This window comes from Mustela nigripes, chromosome 4 (genome assembly GCF_022355385.1).
Source record: "Mustela nigripes isolate SB6536 chromosome 4, MUSNIG.SB6536, whole genome shotgun sequence".
NCBI classification, from domain to species: Eukaryota; Metazoa; Chordata; class Mammalia; order Carnivora; family Mustelidae; genus Mustela; species Mustela nigripes.
The window spans coordinates 161,460,388-161,481,284 of record NC_081560.1 but is presented as its reverse complement, the minus strand read 5'-3'; the positions used below and the strand labels follow the sequence as shown (position 1 = coordinate 161,481,284).

The 20,897-nt window shown below is 53.4% G+C and overlaps 1 protein-coding gene across 1 annotated transcript in view; it reads left to right on the top strand.

Moving 5' to 3' along the window:
• Positions 1–20,897, top strand: part of SLIT1 (slit guidance ligand 1) — a 164,365-nt gene that overhangs the window by 96,765 nt on the left and 46,703 nt on the right. The window contains exons 5-9 of the mRNA XM_059398257.1: positions 16,850–16,921; positions 18,037–18,108; positions 18,699–18,770; positions 19,260–19,423; positions 20,594–20,741. Of these exons, the coding sequence (XP_059254240.1) occupies positions 16,850–16,921; positions 18,037–18,108; positions 18,699–18,770; positions 19,260–19,423; positions 20,594–20,741 (528 nt within the window). The remainder of the gene's footprint in view (positions 1–16,849; positions 16,922–18,036; positions 18,109–18,698; positions 18,771–19,259; positions 19,424–20,593; positions 20,742–20,897) is intronic.

Sequence of the window (20,897 nt, the reverse complement as noted above, 5' to 3'; positions counted from 1 at the left end):
ATGAACAGAGCCGAAGACAGAGGCTTTAACCCACTGAGCCACCTAGGTGCCCCTGAACTAATTTTCTTGATACTCAACTAGTTTCAGTAATCCTGGTAGATTGGAAATCCTGAGAAAGAAGGGATTGGAGAAGCAAACAGCATCGTAAGGGGAGGTACACTGAGTGGAGGAGGACAAGACGAGTAGTCTGAGGGGAAGAGAGGACAGGGTTAAAGATCACATGTGTAGAAGGATGTTCTGTTGTGGCTACACACTGGAATGGGTAAGATGGTCTTTCAAAAATCCCAATGCCCAGGCTCTACCCCAACCAATGAAATCAGAATCTCTGAGATGGGGTCCAGGCATTAGTATTTTTTAAAGCTCCCCAGAGTCTAATGTGCAGCCAAGTTTAAGCAGTAGTGCTCTATCCAGTGCTTCACAACTTACCTGTGCATACAAGTCACCTTATTAAATGCAGAGTTCTGATTCTGTTCCTCTGAGGCACTTGTTCTCCAAAAAAGGGCAAAGGTCTGGGATGGGGTCTGAGATTCTGCCTTTCTTCCAATGCCAATATTGTGCATCTCTGAGCACACTGTGAGTAATAGGGCTGTAGTTTTTACTGCGTATTTTCCAATGTGGCTTTGTTCTCAAACAATGACAGATGAAAAATGGGAAATATTGGCTGTGTGCTGATCCATACAATCTTTCTGGCGCAGAGCTCTGGCAAACGTGGGTTGGAGCACAGGGTTGGGCTGGAGGCCCTGGGCTCTGCAAGCTGGGATGTTACTGTCTCCTGGCTAGATGCTCTACACAGGAACCAAAAGCCGTGATTGGCAAGCTCAGGCTGGCATGCAGTGAACTTGGCGTTCCGTGGTGGCGTGGCTGTGGCCACTTGTAGATGTGACCTAAATGTTGGTCTGTCTCCTCATGTTAGTCTGCCTTTCTCCAGGGGGGAAGGCAGAGGACAGATGTGTCCTTCCCAACAGCTGTGCTGTCCTTACTGACAGCCAGAGACTCAAGATATGCAATGTGAAACAGCAGATGCTTTTGTGAAGCATGGAGGAATGGGTAGGTGATGAGGAGAGTGAAACAGGGGCAGGGTGAGAGGGCCGGGGACACACCTATCCGCACTGACTGTGACTGAAGCCCCTCATCACAGGATTCCAAAGTGTGCCTCCCTGTCTTTCAACCACAAGGGGGGTTGGAAGGAGTGACTTAGGAATCTAGTTGTAAGAAGTCCCTCAACCACGCTCATCCCAGCCTGAGGCTGACATTCTGCTCTCCCCACGGCATGACTGCTCAGGGAAAAACACTTGAACCTCCTGCCATTTGTAAAAATGAGATATGTCTAAAAGTTACTATGCAGTCATCTCAGTTCTAAAACAGAGGGCCCTGAACGTAATTTAACCTTTTTTTGATGACTCAATGTCAACATTATGAGTGTTCATTATCACACTCTGCTTTTTAGATTTTCACCTCCTTCCCCCAAGTTCATCAAATGTCACTGCTGACATGTATTTGCATCTAGATGCCTCCCGCCCACCTGTCCATCACTTTGATGATTCCAACGTGCTAAGCCAGTGTAGCATAGTGGGAGAACTGTGGGGTCTGCAGTCAGAAAGCCTAGGAAAGTTACTTTGCCTCAGTTACATTGTCTGGAAAATAGGTATGGTGATAATTTTTTAAACTGACTTTATTTTTTAGAGCAGTTTTAGATATGTAGCAAAATTGACTAGAAAACACAGAGAGTTCCCATACCCTCTACACATGCCCAGCAGTCAGCACAGCCAAGTGGTGGGGGTATTTATCTTAGAAGGTTGCTTTAAAGATTGGGTAAAATAATATATATAAAACATATAAAATACCTACCACAGTGCCAGGCACATAGTAAATGTGCCCAATATATGTAGTTATCATTATCATCATTATCATTAATTATAATTGTGTGTTATACAAGAGTCAGTGATGACCGTTAGGGTCCTAAGGATTAAAGTTTGGTGGGAGGATCTGAGGGAAGGTGTTTGGGGACAGAGCCAGTTTTCAGCACCTCTCTGTGCTTAGGTTTGTGTCTGGGCAATGGGAGGTCTGACTTCTGGAGAAATGGGGCAGGATCAAACGTAACCCCTATCTGGAAGTAGCTTCCCTGTGTGGATTGGGCTTAGCACATTCTCTAAGAGTGGGTCCCTTGCAACTCATAATGATGCTTACCTGACCCTCTCTGTGTATGCTAAAAGTCCTGTGGGCTTTTTGGGAAAAAAGCTCAATAGACAAGGTCTAGTGTGTGGGCCAGATGGGTAAGGTTGAAATTGGATGGGACCAAAATGTATCTTCAGTCTTGACCAGAAGAGCAGCCAACAGGTGTCAGGACCAAGGACAGCTCCTCCAGATGAGGGCTCCTAGGACCATAGACAGCTCTTCCGGGCAAGGGCTCCTCCTAGCTCCTGGGCTTTCCCTCCTGGTGGCCCCTTGTGGATAACTGTCAGCAACTAAAGACCATCCTCGCCCTGTAACCAGCCAGCGCTCTGTTTTTCTGCCTGCCTGGGAAGTGGTTAGGGGTCTTATATTCTTTGGGCGCCTCTGTGTGTCTATGTGGAAGGGACATTAGGGGAGGTTGACCTCTCTTTTGCCATCCCATTCCCTCAAGCTCCCCTTTTCTTCTGAACAACTCCAGAGGCCAAGACTTACAGTGCAGAGTATACTGCAAGAAATGGGGAGACATTGGGTGTTGCCTTTGGTTTAAAAAAAAAAAAAAAAAAAGGTGGTCAGGAAATAGAGGACTGGTAATGGCCCTGGGACTTGGTGAAACTCTGTTGATTTCCTTCGTTCACTGCTCCTGCCACAGGCTTCAGTCCGATAGAATCAGGTATCTGTTGTGGCCTTAGCTCCCCATCACATTGGTCAGGGCCTCTATCTTCTCCATGGGGAAGCTCAGACTGGCCACTTGGTCATTGGCACCTAATGGAGTCCCCTCCCTCGGCACAGCCTGGATTCTAGTTGCCCAGCCTTGTTGCCCCCTCCCTAGTTCTTCCCCTTCCCAAACCACACTCAATCCCACCCATCCCACTCCCAAGTCCTTACCTGGGAGAACCCAAAGAGTGTGCGCCTCAGGTTTTTGGTGAGCTTAACTGAGGAAAATGATACAGGGGAGGGATGGCCCGCATGTTGTGCCGTGTGTGTATCCCTCAAAGTAGTCTAAATTCCACCTTGGGTTAGGCTAGTCCAGTGGAAGGCTTTGTATTAGATAGTGTGGGGCTAATTAGTCTGCAAAACGGCTTCTCCTAAGCTCTGGTACCAGACCGGGAGTGTAAGTAATTGTCCTGTGAAACACATCACTATGTCAGAAGCAGACCGATTTAAAACAAATGTCGTTTTGCTAAAAGCCAATTTGCCAAAAGTCAATTCACGGAATGGCCAATTTGTCAAATGACCAATTCATCACCTTGACTTACTTCCTTTAACTGTTTGGCGTGCGTTGACCGGTTTGCATTTTGTCATTATTAGAGTATGTGCAGGACTGCTCCATTTGTCTCTACCCCTGCTCCTGGTGTTTGAACTATGGTGAAACCTCCCCTAGTCTCTTCCTGTGGCTGCAGAGCAGGGAGGTGGGGCAGGGACAATCCAACTGATTCTAAGAGGCCGCTGGGAAGACAAATGGGAAACCACCCAGCTAAAACCACATTGATAAAGGAAACAGTGAAATTTAGCAAACTGACCTCTTGGAGAATCGGCTGATCTGTAACTTGGCTTCTTGGGAAGTGATGGAGAAGCGAGTGACCTAGCACACTTGGGCCTCCTTTGGAGATGCTGATGAGTGTCTTGCTTTTCCATCCTTTGGCCACCTCTCTGGGGAGACTGGCGGGAGGCCTCGATGCTTGGTTTTGGAACCAGGAAAGGCCATGCCTCTCCCAAGCTTGTTTTCGTTTGCAGGTTCATAAAGTGCACAGCACTTCCGTCTCCACATTCCCCGCGGTCGGGAGAAGCCAGGTCCCCTGTGTAAGTAGATGCAAAGGCTTTTACAGAGTGTATTTCTCTCTTGTTTTATTTATTTATTTATTTAAAAGATTTTATTTATTTATTTGACAGAGATCACAGGTAGGTAGAGAGGCAGGCAGAGACAGAGGGAGGAAGCAGGCTTCCCACTGAGCAGAAAGCCTGATGCGGGGCTCAATCCCAGGACCCTGGGATCATGACCCGAGCCGAAGGCAGAGGTTTAACCCACTGATCCACCCAGGCACCCCCCTCTCTCTTGTTTTATATATGTCTACCCATTTCTGTCTGTCTCTTTGTCCTTTTTTTTTTTTTTAACCTCTTCTGGTTTCTGTTACCTTACTCCATTTAATAATGTATCCTTCAAACTGCCTTAGCGCCTTCTTGAAACAAGGCAGAAAAAGAATCCAGACCTGTTCTGAAGGCAGTTCTGTGGGTCCATTTCCTCCCCCCCTGCCCTGAGCTCCCCAAGATCCTTGCTCCTCCAGAAGCAGCATCTTAGCTCACCTGAGGTCTGATCCTGGGGCAGGGCACAGACCCCCTATCTTCAGGAAGATATGGAACCAAAACATGCATTGCTGTGTCTTCCTTGGGTGATGCAGCATCTTAGCTTAGCACAGACTCCTCACATGCCCACCGAGACTACTTTCCCACGTCGGTGTCTGTTTGCAGTTAGTTCTAGTCCCTCCTCACTCTGGGGTGGGCATTGTTCCTGCCCCACCATCCCCTCAGTCTGCATATCCCCCCCACTTAGAATCATAAGCTCCAATTCTTCTGGAACTTGTCACCCTGGCAGCTTTTCTCCCCCAGTTGCCTCCTCCAGTGAGGGGTCAGGGATACCCCGCACTGGCGTCGGTTGTACGCCTACAAAGCACCAGGGACTGAGAGTGGCATTGCATATGTTATCTTGAAAACCTTGTCACTGAAGTGTAACATACAAACAGCAAGCTGCAGCTATCCATGTGTGTGTCACGTATTTTCATATCTATATTTCTATATATCATCTGTATATCATATCATATCTATATTTCATGTCTATGAAATAGCTTGAGCTTTCACAAGCAAAACACTTGAGCTTTCACAAGCAAACACACCTATGTGCCCAGCACAGGGTCAAGAACTAAAACATCTGGAGTCCCCAGAATCTTCCAGTCCCTCTTTCCGGTTGTTGATCTTCCCCACCCCCAAGGGTAACCATGATTCTGACTTCTAACAACATCGGCTAGTCTTGTGCTTTATATAAAAGGCATGTGTGGTTTATAATCCTTACCACAACTCAACAAGAGGGAACTGTTTTTAACCCCCGTGCACTCATGAGCCACCAGGCTCAGAGAGGTGGAGTAACTTGTCTAGGAGCACACAGGCAGTAAATGGTGCCAGAGCTTGGAGTCGAGCCTAGGGTTGTCTGGCTCCAGACCTCACATTCTTTCTTCTAGATCTTGACTCTTTCTCCTGCACTTGTGCTCCCCCCCCCACCACCACCACTGTGTGTCAGGTCTGGGAATGCCTGAGGTTATTGGTTCTATCAGCCTGTAGGTATCCAGGACAAGAGCTTTGTCTGCCCCATGCATCTCTGCTCGGGCTCAGTAGAATGCCTGGTGATTCCTTGGGGGTCAGTGTGTGATGGTTGTGTATAGGGAAGGCCTTGCCCTGGCATTCAGATTAGAAGGGGCCTGCATCCCCCTCGCCTTCTTTACCCTCTTGCCATTACTTTGTTCTTGCCTTGGTTGCTAGGACCCATGCCCGCTGGTTCTGTTTCCTGCTTGTCCCCGAGCTACTCACTTCTGAATGGGATGCCAGCCTCGGAGCAGCTTGTCCTTGGCAGGGTTCTGAGGTTGCTTTCTGAGGTGTGAGCATCTCATCCGAGATCTCTGTTGTGGGAATTGATTGCAGTGATGCTCGGCGGCTGCATAACAAATAGCCCGGTTGGAGGAGAAGTTACCCAGGCTGATTTTATGGTGCAGTCATCCAGGGCTGCATAATGTCTCTTCCTAATGAGGTTTCTGCAACATTAACTCTGCAGGGCTGGAGGGAGGGGCGCAGCCCCCGGAGAATGTGTGGCTTCAGGGCTGACGGCACCTGGCCCGTAGTGTTCAGATCAGCCCATTTCTCCTGCAGAGCTCAAACCCCACCATCCATGATGTCAGCCTTTAAAACCATCCACAGGAGTGTGGATATCAAGGGTTCCCTGGGAAGAACCTGGGTATTCAACGCTTGTTAAAAATCTCAAGACCTCACAGAGCATGTGTGAGCTTTAATTCTGTGAATCTTAAAACCAGCGCGGGAGGGGGACGGGGCGCCTGGGTGGCTCAGTCAGTTGAGCACTCGACTCTCGGTTTGGGCTCAGGTCCTGATCTCAGGGCTGTGGGATCCAGCCTGCTTCAGGCTCTGTGCTGCGCGTGGAGTCTGCTCCAGATTCTCTTCCTCTCCCTCCCTCTCTGCCCCTTTCTCTTGGGAGCACGTGCCTGTGTGTGCCTATGGCACTCTCTCTCAAATAAATAAAATCTTAAAAAAAAAAAAAAAAAGGCTCAGGACCGGGAGAGGAGAGGTAGGAGAGGAGATCGCCCAGCAATAATTCCCAGGGCTGAAGCCTTGCCGGCGGTGCCATTGTCACCTACTGTGCGTGACACTCCTCTCGGTAATTTCACACACTTCTGTTTATTTACTCTTCTTACAAGCTTATGTTACAGATGAGAAAACTGAGGCACAAAGAAGTTTGTGTTTGAATCCAGGTCGCCTGGCTCTCTCCTCCCAGACTGGCTTCCGCCTGGCCAGCTCCTCACCATCACTGAGCGCCCCCAGAGCCCCGGGATACTGGTCTATCTCTTGGCCCTGCCCTTTGCTGGTTTGATTCTGCTGATTAGGAGAGTAGAGGAAAGAGGGGTCAGGAGGGCACACAAGGATTAGCAGGGGAACTGGCTACTTTGGAGGGCAGTCAGCCCACAAGCAGGAGGCAAAGGCAGCTCCCTTGGTCTTTTCTTTGTCTTGACAACAGCAGGGGCACTTGGCCAAGGCCAGAGGAAACTAGTTCCACCTTCACCCCCCTCCCCCACCGTGTGCCTCTTTGGCATTGGTCCCTGGTCACTTCTGCCCCGTCCTCTTTCCTCCTGTTCAAACTTGACTTCTGGAGACAATGAAACAAATTCATTCACATTGAGATCAGCCCTGAGAAAGTTTGCATCTCCTGGGAGTACCTGAGATTTCTAAGCAGACAAAGCCCTGCTCCCTATGTTGAGGTAGCTGAGGTTTTTGAGGTTGTTAAGGTCATCGAGGTCAGAGGATGAAGCAGCATAGTTTAGGTCCTTGCCACCAAATGCCTCTAAAAGACCGACCTTGAAGGTCAGCCAGAGATAGGTGCACACATAGGCAGACCACCTACCAGGTAGACCTGGGGCACCTGAATGTCATCCCAGGGGCTTGGGAGAGCCAACAGAGAGAGGCAATTGCAGGACTAACTTCCCTCCTGGTGGGGAGGGGTAGAGTTTGAGGGCAAGCTTGAAGGACAGGCAGAGACAAGGTGGGAGTTTCCTGCCAGATCCCAGGAGCACCTCAGAGGAGGGTGAGCACCCCAGTATCCCACCCAGGAGGCCCTGCCACCCTCTATCCTGACAGTATACACTGCAGTGGGTGCATCCTGCAGCGAGTGGGGTACAGAGACCAGGGGGCTCAGTCTCCCAGGAGCAGCGACTCCTGTGCTGATTCCAGCCACAGCCCAGTTCTCCCCAAGGCCCCCAGGCAGTGTCCCCTTGCCCTGCAAACTCCACCAAGAAAGCAAGGAAGGCTATGGGGCCGGGGTGGTTGACACTCTCCCCACTCCTGTGAGGGCCTCCTCTTGGCCCATGACAGCGGGCGGGGGGCAAACCAAAAGGGATCAGCCAGAGGCTGCTGCTTTTCCCTCTGCTCACTTCGGGAAGGTCATGTCCAAGTGCGGGGTGGGGGGCGGGGGAGTAGTGGTGGAGGGGGGTGGGAGGGGGCGTGCCCCAAGCATAGGGGCTGGTGCCTCTGCCCCTCGCTTTGAAATGCTGGCTGGGAGCAGGTTAGCCCTAGTTGAGGATTAGAGAATGTTAGAAACTTCTCTGCGTCCTTCCAGGGGCTGCTCGAACTTGAATATGCATATGAATGACCTGGCCGGCTTGCTGAAATGCAGATTCTTGATGCCGTGGGGCTGGAAATCCCGGATTTCTAACAGAGTCCCTGGGGGGCGCAGCTGTGGCCAACCCAGGCACTGAGCTGCCCAGGGTGGGATGTGGGCATGAGCCAGGGGGTAATGGGGGGACTCCGCACTAGCAGTAGCTGTGGGAGCCAGCCCCCACTCCCCAAGCCCCGAAGTCACACACCCATTTTGCTGGGAGGGTCATGTTGTTGGATGGGGAGCCTGAGGGGCTGGGAGCTGACTGTAGGTCTCATCCCCAATTGCCAAGGGGGCTGAGGGCAGAACTGGTCTCAAGTCTCAGCCTCTGGATTTCCTGTCCTGGATTTTCCAACCCTGACCTCCCCACCCCTCCCTCCAGTGCCAGGTGTGGCAGCTGATGGCTCCAGGCCTGGCTGAGAGCCCTGCACACAGTCTCAGTGACGCCCCAAGCCCGTGATGACTCCTGCTTCACAGCCAAGGAGCCTCTAGGGGTTGGGAAACTTGTGTGAGTCCCCACAATGGGTCCATGGCTGGCTGTCCATTCCCAGGCTCAGGTCCTTCCCTGACAGTCTCCCAACAAGGAAGACCTGGGTGAGGTGACCTGTTTCCTTCCCCTCTAGGCTGCTAATTGGGTGGGCTTTGGGTCACCAGTCAGGCTCTGAGGGCAAGGGGACAGGCCCGGGCTGCCTGGAGCTTCCTTGTGGCTTGAGAGGCAGACAGAGCAGGTCCTGAGCTCTGCAGTGGGGTTGGCAAGCTGGCGGCAGGGATCTTAGGGCCGAGTCTGGCCTTGGCTGGTGCCCAGCAGTCCCCGACTGGGCCCCCTGCTGATCCCCTCGGAGGCTGGTCTGCCAGCAGGGCCCAATCTGGTTAGAGCATGAAGGGGGATTAGCAACAAGAACATGGGGTCCTGACCTCGGCTTCCTAGGCCCTGCTTTCCCCAGCCCTGGCAGAAGCTGGAGGGATTGGCAGAGTATGTGGGAGGAGGGGGCCACTGGGATAGCACCCAAGTCAGGGTGTGGGCCTGGCTGACCCCTTCTCTTCACAGAAAGGGGCCAGGCCTGGGTCTCTGGGGGTGTTCCCAGACCGGGGGGTGCTGCAGTTGGCGGACGGTTGCCTCTCAGTGCCCTTGATATTGGGTGGTGGGGTTCAGACTGTGAGGACTCTCAACTGGAGCTCCCCACCCAGCCCAGGTGGACTCTTAGCGACTCCAGCTCCCTCTCTATCTTGGGGGGTCCCACTGGAGTCACCTTCCTCCAATGCTGCCCAGGCCTCCTGGCTCATGTTGCTGGCGCCAGCTCAGAACTACCCAAGGGTGTTCAGTTACTAAGGCTCCATGAGGGTACTTGAAGGGAAGGACAGGGTTGATAGGAAAACAAGAGTGACCAGTGCTTCTCCAGCACCTCCTCTCTGTTTCTGAGCTCCTGCTAGGTCTGCTGAGGCCACGTTAGCCAGCTCCGCTCTCAGTCACTCTTCCTTGTTTTGGCCAGAAAAATGCAGATGGATCACAGTGAGAGAACATACATCTAATATGGGAAACAAAAACAGAAGAAAAATTATTAAATTTCTTTACTACCTAGAGCCCACTGATAAGTTCTAAAGCAGAGTGACATTCCTCTAAGGACTTAACCGCCTTGATGTTAAGACTTTGCAAAGGGCAAAAGGCAATCTTAGCCTGACCCCCACCCCCCTCAAGCTCCCGAAAGTCTACCTTAACTAAAAATTCCTTTGGAATCTTCCCAAGGTACATGTTGGCAACCATCCCCCAAGCATATGACCCACCGATATACATCTGAAGGGTTTCATGACCAAGGTTTTATTAAGACAGTAATAAATGACCTTTTCCCAACAATAGCTAGCCCCCTGGAAACCTTGTTTCCACAATTTCTTAGAGACTTACACCGTTCCTAAGCCCCTCACAACTTGAAAGTATATAATGGGTCACTCCTCATGACCCTGGGGCAGCTCTTCCTGCCCATGGGTCCTGTCCCCTTGCTTTAATAAAATCACTCTTTTCTCACCAAAGACATCTCAAGAATTCTTTCTTGGCTGTCAGCTTTGAACCCTAATAACATCTTTCCTACATCACATCCGCATTAGTTCAGTTCAGTTAAAAATTAGTGAGCTCCTGAAATGTTCTAGGTCCGGAGATACTGTAGGGAGCACAGGAGACAGTTCTTTCAAGCGAGAATGGTCTGGGGCAAAAAAGACAGAGAGAGAGAGAGATGATGATGGTCTGGAGTGAGAGAAAGATGTTAACCCAAAGTCAGTATTATTATTCGGTATACTAATATTTCATTATAAACCTGGATTAGAGCTAAAAAGGAAAAGCATGGGGTCTTAGGAGTCTGAAGCAGAGGGAGCAGTCAGGGGAAGTGTCTATAGACTGAGATATGAAGGATGAGTAGGAGTTTACTGGGTAAAGGGTAGAGGAAGAATATTCTAGGCAGAGGAGTAGCAACTGCAAAGGTCCTGTGGCAGGAGGGATTTGAGGAACTGAAGGAATGACCGCATAAGTGGAGTAATAGGCAGGGATGACAGACCACAGCACCTGTCACATCAGATCCTGCAAAGTCAGTGCCACTTCTCATCCCCACCCCATTTTGCAGATGAGAACACCGAGGCCAGAGAGTTTAAAGTGACTTGCCCGAGACCATGTGATTTAAGTGGCTAAGCCAGGGCTTACTGAACCCATCTCTATGATGACATTCTGCTGTGGGCTTTCTCCTGTCCACACGCTGCCTCTCAGTGTGTGCTTCCTGGGCCAGCAGTATCCGCCGGGGAGCTTGTCAAAGCCCAAGACCTCATCCTCACCCTTAGAATCTGGCCCCAGGCCTCTATTTATCTCCCCAGACTGACTCTTGTCTGGTTGCTATGTCCTTGCTCTCCAGTCTGCCTTTCACTGTCCTGCCTGGGACTTCCTTCCGTGCGCCTATCTGCCCCGTGGCTCTGCCCCCTCTGCTTCCCCCTGCCCAGGGTCCGGCCACCAGCGGCTCCCAGTCTGGGTTTGTCTCTCCAGCTCCGGCACCCTCCCTGTCTCAGTGTATCTCATTCTGACCATGTTCACCTTTGGGTCTGTGACAAGGTCACTGTGGGATGAAGGTAGAGCAAAAACACAAGATGTAGGCAAAATGGAGGGAGAAACATTACTTCAAAGAGGACTGGGAAAGACAAGACAATTTTTGACATAGGAGGTCAACTGGGGCAAAAAAACCTTGAGAATAGCTTTGTTTGGGTCTGAGCAGTGGCCAAGGCCTTGGAGGCCAGGGCAGGCTTCTGGTGCCCCCTAGTGAGCAAACTGGGGACAACAGTCAGACCCTCGGGAAAGGGACCGGCCCACTATGTTGGACCAGGGACAGAAGCCTGCTTTCTTAAGTACTGCCAGGGAGGTCCTAGGACAGAAGCGAAATCGCAAGAACTCATCTTCTCCAAACTCGTGGGTGTTGTTTTTGGGTTTTTTTGGTTGTATTTTTTTAAAGATTTAAAAAATTTTTTATTTGACAGAGACCACAAGTAGGCAGAGAGCCAGGCAGAGAGAGAGGGGAAACAGGCTCCCCACTGAGCAGAGAGCCTGATGCCGGGCTCCATCCCAGGACCCTGGGATCATGACCTGAGCCAAAGACAGAGGCTTTAACCCACTGAGCCACCCAGGCGCCCCCACCACCATGTGATGTTTTTATCTCCGTTTTATAAGTAGAGACACTTAAGGACTCAGCACCTACCTTCCAGGGGCCCAGGTGATTAGTGGCACCAGTGGGCTTGGAACCCAGATCCACTCCTCCCAGAGTTCTGGCTCTTTCCAGCACCTCCTGTGCCTCAGGCATACTGCCTTTCCCCCAGGCTTTTAAGGCCCACCCTTTCCTCAGGTCTAGAGGCTGGCTTCTTCCGGGGTCCCAAGTTCCCTTAAGTTCCCTTTCTTTCCTGTGGGAGGGGCTTGCTCCTGGGGGCTGGCCCTGGGCCCCTCTGCACCCACCCCTGCACCTGCACCTGCACCCTCACCTCCTGGATGGGCTCTTGGTGTCACCTCTCCTACCTGCCCTGGGGGCAGCATGTTTCCTCCGTTAGCTCTGGGGCTCCTGAGCAGTGTCTAAAAGGCCATTGGATCAAATACCTCTCTGCTGGAAGCTGTCCCCTTCTCTGGCCTGTTGCTGGCACTTTCTACTCTAGGCAAACCTCCCCACTCCTGGGTGGTGCCAGCCTCGATTAGGCCTCCTGCCTTCGCACGGACTATTCTGCCCCTTCCTTCCCTACTTAGCTCCCTGTGTGAGTCCTTATAGAATTGCATTTCCTGAATTGTACTTTGATGCAATACTAATATAAGAACCAGACACTTGAAACCCATTTATTATAAGGGTCTAGTATCATTGATTAGGCCACACTGTCATTTTTTATAAGGATTCCTGGAGAATTCTTGTCTCATCTTAGTACCCTGAGCAGCTCTCCTCCTAAGAAACTGAATTTATACGTATACTGGGGACACTGCTAAGGGAGGAGTCCCCACCCCCTGTTCCATCAGCTCTCAGAGAGCCCAGAGCCCGTGCTCTGCCCCGGACCTGGCAGATGTGCATGGGTGACATCCTGCCTTGTTCTTCGTCTCTGCCATTGATTTTTCTTCTCTTTGCCCCACTTTTCACTCTTGCTTTCTTGCTGTTTTGTAAATCCCTATAAGCCACTTTAAAGCCTTTCTGAAACAAGGTTGGCTTAAATCAATAAACTAATCGATACAAATAAAAAACCTTCCTTGTAGGGTGGTGGTGGGGATTAAACAAGATAGTGGATGTGAGTAGCCAGCCCAGAGTTCCCTCCCAGGCTTGGCTGGAGGGTCAGCGGCCAGCTGGGGCTCAGATGACTGTCCCGCTGGAGTTGCCCACCTCCTGTGTGCCCTCCATAGTCCTGACTCTATAGAAGTCTCCAGGCCCCTGCCCCTCCCTGCCTTGTCTTGCCCTCACCATCCATGCTTTGTTCTCCCTGGCTCCCTGTGGGGAGGAGAAAGTGGATGGCTGTGTCTGTCTTCTCTTATCCTGCCTTTCTCAGAAAGTGTGCTGTCAGCGATGGGCTCCCCTTCCCTCCCGGGGATCTCAGATGCTCTAGGAACCAAACTTGCTGTGTGGGAGCAGTGTGGCTTGCCGTGGCTTGGGGTAGTCAGCATGTGGTGGGATTGTGTTGGGGGTGGGGGGAGGAAGAGATTTTCTGGCTCAGTCTGCGTTTGACAGACAAGAAAACTGAGGCCCAAAGTGCATAGCGATGGGGCCACATTGTGAGCATACTTGGGCTCATTCACATCAAGTCTGAGTGTGACCCTGCCTTCCTCAGAGGTTCTCAGGGGCCGTTGTCAGAGCAGTCAGAGCAGGCTCTCCAGCACCGCATCTAGGCCTCTCTTTTGGACCATCCCCCCAAAGTAGTCCTGCGTTAGTCATTGACTGTTGAACTTTGAAACACAGTGGCTGAAAAGAACAGCAAACATGTACTGTCTCACAGTTTCGGTAGGTGGCTGGAAGGTCTTGGACAAGGTTGCCGGTAAGACGTTGACTGGGGCTGTAGCTTAGTCAATTCCGGTTACTGTAACAGAAATACCATAAATTGAGTAGTTTATAAACAGGCACTATTTGTTCCTCACCGTCGTGGAGATTGGGAAGTCCCGGGTCGTGGTGCCTACAGGCTGGCGTTGGGGAGGTCCCACTTCCTGGCTCATTGCTGTGCCCTCCCGTCTCAGACCTCTCTGGGGAAGCCGTTCATCCTGTTCACGGGGGCTCCACCCCAGGACCTAAGCACTCCCCGAGGCCCCACTTCCCAACACCATCACACTGAGCGTTAGGATTTCAGGGTCTGAATTCTGGGGGGGGGGGCGCATCAGTGCAGAGTCCAGAAGCTTGACTGGGGCTGGGTAATCTGTTTCCTTGATGACTGATGGACATTGCTGGAAGCCAGTGCTGGCCATTGGCAGGAGGCTGCTGGTTCTCTCCATGTGGGTTTCTCCAGAGAGCTGCTTGAGTGTCGTTGACACAGCGGCTGTCTTCTCAAGAGAGTGTGAGGAGGGAACCCGTGTGACTGTGTGCCTGCGAGCCCCTGCGAGCGATCTCTCATTTCCCTGTGTGGCCCGCGCAGCCCTTGCTCCCAAGTCAGAAGTTTATGCATCAGACTACCCTGCCTAGCGCGAACATCTACTTAAGAAGAGGGAGAGATCAAGGTCACGAAACAGGGGGACAGTAGGCCCAGGCCAGTACAGGGTGTACCTTCCTTGGAGCAATTACCTGCATGATGGAAACTGGGCAGGGGACAGAGCCACCAAGGTGCTGTCTCCAGGCAAGGAAGAGGTGACAACAGGATTAGCAGATAAGGAACGGCTCAAGAGCTCTCCTGTCCTCTCAAGACTGAGGAGCTGCTGGGAATTGTGGAGAAAGGGGGAAGCGGTTGTGCTGGCTGGGGGTGCTGGCAGCAGGGTGGCAGGTAGCACAGGGTGGGGACACCAGGGGCAGCTGGCCAGGTAATGTGGGGTGGGGGTGCGGGGGCAGTTCTGGGAGCAGCCTGTTGATAGAGTGTGGAGAGTGTCTCCGGGAACAGGGACAGACTAAACAGAGGTGCCTGAGATGCTTGCAGACAGCTGAGATCACAGCCCCTTGGAAGGAGCCAGAAGACCCGCCTGTTGGGTGGGGGAAGGAGAGGAAGGTGGGCACCAGCGTCTCCCAAAACCCACTGCCACCTGGCCGGAGGTGGGAGTCCAGTGTGAAGTGACTGTTGCATTAAGGGACAGGGAAAGCCAGCTGTAGTGAAGTAGGGCCCGAGCTGTAATGGAAAATGATATCGTTTTGGAGGAGAGAAGTGTCTGTGTCACAGGCTTGAGATGCTTTCCTTCCAGGAGGGAGAGAACAGGGCGCAGGCTGCTACTGCTGATGAAGGCTTCAGACCATAGGTGCCTGGGGCCACTTAGGGGCTGGGGGAAGGGGAGAGGCTAGGGTTTGCAGGGGAGAGAGATCACAGGCTATCCTGAGAGGACAGGGTTGGGGGACCTGGGGGACTGTCTTTGCCAGGCTCCTATCTGCACTTGGCTCACAAGGATGCTGTGGCTCAGGAGGGAAAGGGGCCCGACCTCCAGATGCACAGCCAGGAGGCCAGGGGGCTGGGATCAGAATGGCCTTTCTGAGTTCAGGGACTGTGCACTCTGCTACATCATGCTTCTGTTTCAGTCTCTCAGCAGGAAGACCTGGATGGTGGGGTGGTGCCCTCACAGCCCAGGTACTGTGTGCCGGGGGGCCCTGTAGGCCATGTTCTTGGGGCTGGCAGGGAAACCTAAGGCCTGTGGGGTGAATGGCTGAAAGGAAGGTCATGGTCAAAACCCTGTAGGCCTAGCCCAGTAGGGGCTGAGGGTCTGTGGAATTGCCCAGCATTGGATCCCACGTCAGGTCAGCCCCCAGCTGTCCAGCTCAAGCACCCTGAGGGCACATTTGAGGTTGGCTGTCCTATAAACCACCTGGGACCCATCCTGCTTTAACCTTGGGCAGATTGCCTCACTTCTTGGAGCTCAACGCTCTCCTCTGCAGAATAGGGGAGGGCGTCGATTCCCCGACTTCTAGTTCCTGCTCCTGGGGCAGCTGTGCAAAGGGTTAGCTCTGGGACCTTCACTGCCTGGGTTCGGGTTCTGGAGCCACCACTCACCAGCTGTGTTCCCTTGGATTTCTCTGCGCCTCCCTTTACTCCTTCGGAAAAGGGGAAAGTAAGAGTGTTTGCTCCGTGGTTAGTACCACAGTCAAGTGAGTTTCCATATGTGACATGCTAAGCAGTGCTGGCCTGGGGGACACGCTTGGGACATAGTGACAACTGAGCCCACCACTTTGGCAAGCAAAAGCTGCCCTGAAAAAGGGCCTTTGTGAAAGTCTATAGGAAGGATGTTGAGAGGGGAAGGGAGAGGCTAGTGGGCAGGTGCCTGAGGCCCTGTCTTCCCGTGGGGCCAGAGGAGGTGTCCAGAAGCTGCTCTGGGCTTGCAGGGGCCAGGAATTTTCAGTCCCTGCGGTTCCTCCTCCCTCCCATCAGGGCATTGATAATGTGGAGACTAATGTCCTCGGTGACCCCTGCTATCTGGGCTGTGGGACAGGGAGGCAGCCCCGTGACCCCCACCAGCATGAGGGAGAGACTGCATGGGGCCGACTCCAGCGTGGGCTCAGACTCTCGGAGGTGGTTCGACAGACGGCAGGCCTGAGAGCACGGGACCCAGGCCGGACTTCATGACCTGATTCTGCCACATACTGGCCGGGTTCCCAGCGGTGCCTTCCTCCCAAGTCCTCGTTCCTTATCAGTGAAACAGAGAGTGGGTCATGGGTGGGTTACCGCAGGTGTCAGGTAGCTAGGAGCTCATCAAGGAACCCCTCCTGTGCCTGCTCCTTCCTAGCGCTGGATGATGCCCTGGGAGCTGAGCTGGCCTCTGGGGGGGTCTGTGGGCAGGGCTGGGGTCTGGCGAAGTCAGTCACGGCTGCCCCAGGCTCGTCCCTCCAGCTGCAACCACCTCTGTGCAGAGAGGGGAGGTAGTGGGGGACAAACATCCCTCCTGAGCAGGGCGCCTCTCTCCAGTTCCACCATTCCTTCCTTCCTTCCTTCCTTTCTTCATTCAGCAGATGCTCCCAGAGCAGGCCTTTGGGTGCCCAGCACTCTTCTGGATGTGGGAGCACCATCGGGCCATCCCGGCCTCCCTGACTCATCGGGGGCACTCCAGAGAAATCTCTTCTGACCAGTGTTTTTCTCCCTCTGGCTTTATCCTCTCAGGGACCTGAGTGAGAACACAATCCAGGCCATCCCCAGAAAAGCTTTTCGTGGAGCTACAGACCTCAAAAATCTGTGAGTCCAGGCCTGGGAGGGAGAAGGGTATCGGGGCTGGAGGGCTGCCCCTCGCAGGGTCCCCGTGCCTCTCCCCAAGCCCTGCGGTCCAGGCAGCTCAGGAGCTGGTATGGGCCCTGAGACGGCTGGTGCCAGCAGGGTCTTCTGGAACAGTCTGGGGTCGAAGGAAACAGGCCGCCTTTGGGGATTGGGTAGAAAGGAGTGCCATGAACTGTGGGTGTTTAGGTGAAGTTCATGGTCCATTTGAACAGCACAGTCCACATGCACTTGCCCTTGAGTAGACTGAGAGAGAGCCGGGTGTGAGTTCCTCTTCCAGGTACGTACTGTGGAAGTGGCCGCCAGTCCGTTAACTTCCCTGAGCTTCAGTATATCATTCTGTAAAATGGGATGATCATATTTACCTCCCAGGCTTGTTCAAGTGCTATTTAAATGTGATGGTTTCTTCCTACTACTCACATTTATCCCGGTGCACGCTTATCACCTCCCCGAGCTCTGACTGCGGCAGGAATGGCAAATGCCCAGCATGCTTGTCACTGCCTGCCCCCACGTCTCTGGTAGACAACTGAGCACTGCCTTCTTTCCCAGGGACCCAGTCACAGTTTATTCCAAAAGCGGCATTCCAGGTGGCCACGGCTTGGCTACCGCTGCCCTTAGGAGACGTTGTCTCCTCGTCCAGCGGCCAGCACTTTCCAGTGGTCTCCAAAATGGGCCGGGGGGCAGGCGCCTGCTTTTTAAATATTTATTGTTTTTTTTTTTTTTAAAAAGATTTTATTTATTTATTTGACAGAGGCGATAAAGGGAACACAAGCACAAGCAGGGGGAGTGGGAGAGGAGAAGCAGGCTCCCCACTGAGCAGGGAGCCCCATACAGGGCTCGATCCCAGGACCCTGGGATCATGACACCCAGGAGCCCCTATATTTATTGTTTTAACGAAATAAGAAAGAATATAAACTTTTGTTAGTATTTGCTATTTAGATCTACGCCTATATCCTGAACAAAGGACTGGGTGGGGCCAGGGCTCTTTGTTTTAAATTAACGGAGCCCTTGATCAAAACGTGGGGACGCCCCTGCCCTAGGCAGCATGGTTTCCTGCACAACTTTCTTTTGCTTCACAGACAGCTGGACAAGAACCAGATCAGCTGCATTGAGGAAGGGGCCTTCCGGGCCCTGCGGGGGCTGGAGGTGCTGTAAGTGAAACCAGGGAAGAGTGGAGGGGCTGGAGAGCCTGGCAACGCGGGAGCTGGGGCTGGGCACCTGGACTGGGGCTGGGAGCAGCCCACGGGGTGGGAACCTGCCCCCCCCCCCCATGCTGTGCCGGCCCCACAGCAGAGGCCACACTCTGCTCTCTCCTGGGCTCTGCACCCAGGGTTGTGGGGACACCTGCTTACACTACAGGGTCATGCCTGTAGTGTAAGATCCAGGCTTACCTTGCTCACGACCAAGCCCAGGGCAGTGTCTGTGTCTTCCAGGACTTTCTGACACAAGAGGTATGAAGGCCTCCCTGCCTGCCTCTGTGCAAGCCCGCACTTGCGGGCAGGCAGCCTCTCCCTCCTCGCCCTCCTTCTCCCTGTCCCGGCTGCCTTATCACCACTGTCCCAGCTCAGGCCTTCCTCAGAGGGTAGCTCTGTGTTTCCCGCTCCTCCTGGGGTGGATTCCCCAGGATCCAGCCCGGTGCTGGCTCCCCTGGAAGGTGGACCATGGATCTGGGTGTGAGAGCCTGAGGGCTGGGCTGGCCTACTGCCCAGACGCCCGGTGACTCTGGTTTCCCCCCAACCAGGACCCTGAACAACAACAACATCACCACCATCCCCGTGTCCAGCTTCAACCACATGCCCAAGCTGCGGACCTTGTGAGTCAGCCCCTGGGCAGCCGAGTCGGGGCTGGGGGTGGCCGGGAAGGGGGTGGAGAAAGAGCTCCCTCTTCTTCTTTGTATTCTCAGCGGTGGGTCATCCACTCGGGGGGGGGGGGGGGGGTCGGAGTCCAAGGGAGAGGGAAGTGACCTAAAATGGATGTTGAATGTCATTTCTACTTGATTTTTCCTCCGAAAACAAGTGACTTGTTTTTGTGTTTAAAAATGACTTATGTGCTTTTGGGCAGTGGGTCTGTGTGAGCTCAGGGAGATGAATCATTTCTGGTCACACTCAGGCCAGCGGCTGCCCCAAACAAGCTGGGAGGGAGGCAGTGGCCGCCGGAAGCATCTTGCTGCTGCCAGTGACCCCTCGTGAGCCTGAGCGGGCGGCTGGGGCTACGTGTAGCACCCCATTCCCTGGCAGGGGGTTCCCACTGTGGGGCTGGGGCCCCAGGTGGGTGGGTTGCGAGCTGCCCTCTCCCCCGACAGCCGCCTGCACTCCAATCACCTGTTCTGCGACTGCCACCTGGCCTGGCTCTCACAGTGGCTGAGGCAGCGGCCAACCATCGGGCTCTTCACACAGTGCTCGGGGCCCGCCAGCCTGCGTGGCCTCAATGTGGCTGAGGTCCAGAAGAGCGAGTTCAGCTGCTCAGGTGGGTGCCAGCCCTGCTGGGACTCTCCACGGCCCAACCCCTGCCTTCTGCTCCCCACCCCCCACCCCCCATGTCTTGCTCCCTCCCCTGACCGCCGTCACCCTGCACTAACATCCGGTCCACCCATGACCTCCTCTCTTGGCCCATCACTTTCTGCTCATTGCCTCCTGTCCTTACCCACCAGCACTGGACTGCCCACATCTCCTGTCCTCGCCCATCACCTCCTGTCCCCTTCCATCACCTCCCATCGCAAAAAACATGTCTGAGAATGTTCAAGACAGCCTTTTTTCGTATTAGCCCAGAGTTGGCGACAACCCAAATGTCCACCAGCAAGGGACTAGATAGACTAATTACGGTCTGTCCGTACGACAGAATACTGCTCAGCAGTGACAGAGGCAAGCTTCTGAGATGCACGACAACGTGGGTTAATGTCAGAGTTTTTGCAGTGAGGCCTGCAAAGATCAGCAGGCCAGATCTTTGGTGGCAGGTCTCAGAATAGCAGCTGCCTTGGAATAGGGGTGTAAGGGAGCCCTCTTGGGGAATAGAAATGTTCTGTGTCTGGGGACAGTTTGGTGGGTGCACCTCTGAGAACTTCAGCCGCTGTACACTGAAGATGGTAACAAGTGTGTTATACTTCAATTTAAAAAACTTATATCAGCCTCTATGCTTTATCCTGGTTTTGTCACCTATCAGTGTTGTGTGGTTTTCCACAAACTAATTAATATCAAGGACTCAGTTTTCTTAGCTGTAAAATGGCCACGATGGGTTAAATGAGGTACTGCGTGTATAACCCTTCCCACAGCATGTGGCCCAGAACGATAAACGGGGTCCCTGCCATTCTCTGGTGACCAGTGAGGAGACTGAGGCTCCAGAGTGTTAGGTGACACAGACTAGAACCTGGAGCTTCAGAGCGTGGGCCAGGATTTCCTCAGGTGTGAACCACACTCTCAGGCAGCACAGTTAGGTTCAGATTCAAGCTTGGCAAACATTCAGCCAGCACGTGCTGTGTGCGGGGCGCCCGCAGAGTTGCATGGTCGTTCTCAGTGATCTCCTCCGGTTTATCGGGATGCAGAGAAACACTGTCTGCCCTGTCCCCACCCATGACGCCATGTCTGGGGGTGGAGGCACGGGCATGGGATGCCCCCAGGTCACCGCCCACCGTTTTCTCAGGCCAAGGGGAGGCAGGCCGATCGCTTTCCTGCACCCTCTCCTCGGGCTCCTGCCCAGCCATGTGCACCTGCGGCAATGGCATTGTGGACTGTCGCGGCAAGGGCCTCACCGCCATCCCCGCCAACCTGCCTGAGACCATGACAGAAATGTGAGTATGGGCCAGGGCGGGTGCTGGGATGTGGGCCCTGGGGCCGGACTGGGCTCTGGTGGCCCAGTGAACAGCTCGCCTGACGCCCCTCCCTATACACGGAGGAGAGACAACTGGCCTCGGCTGGCCGGAGCCCTCCACCCAAAGCTGGGCAGC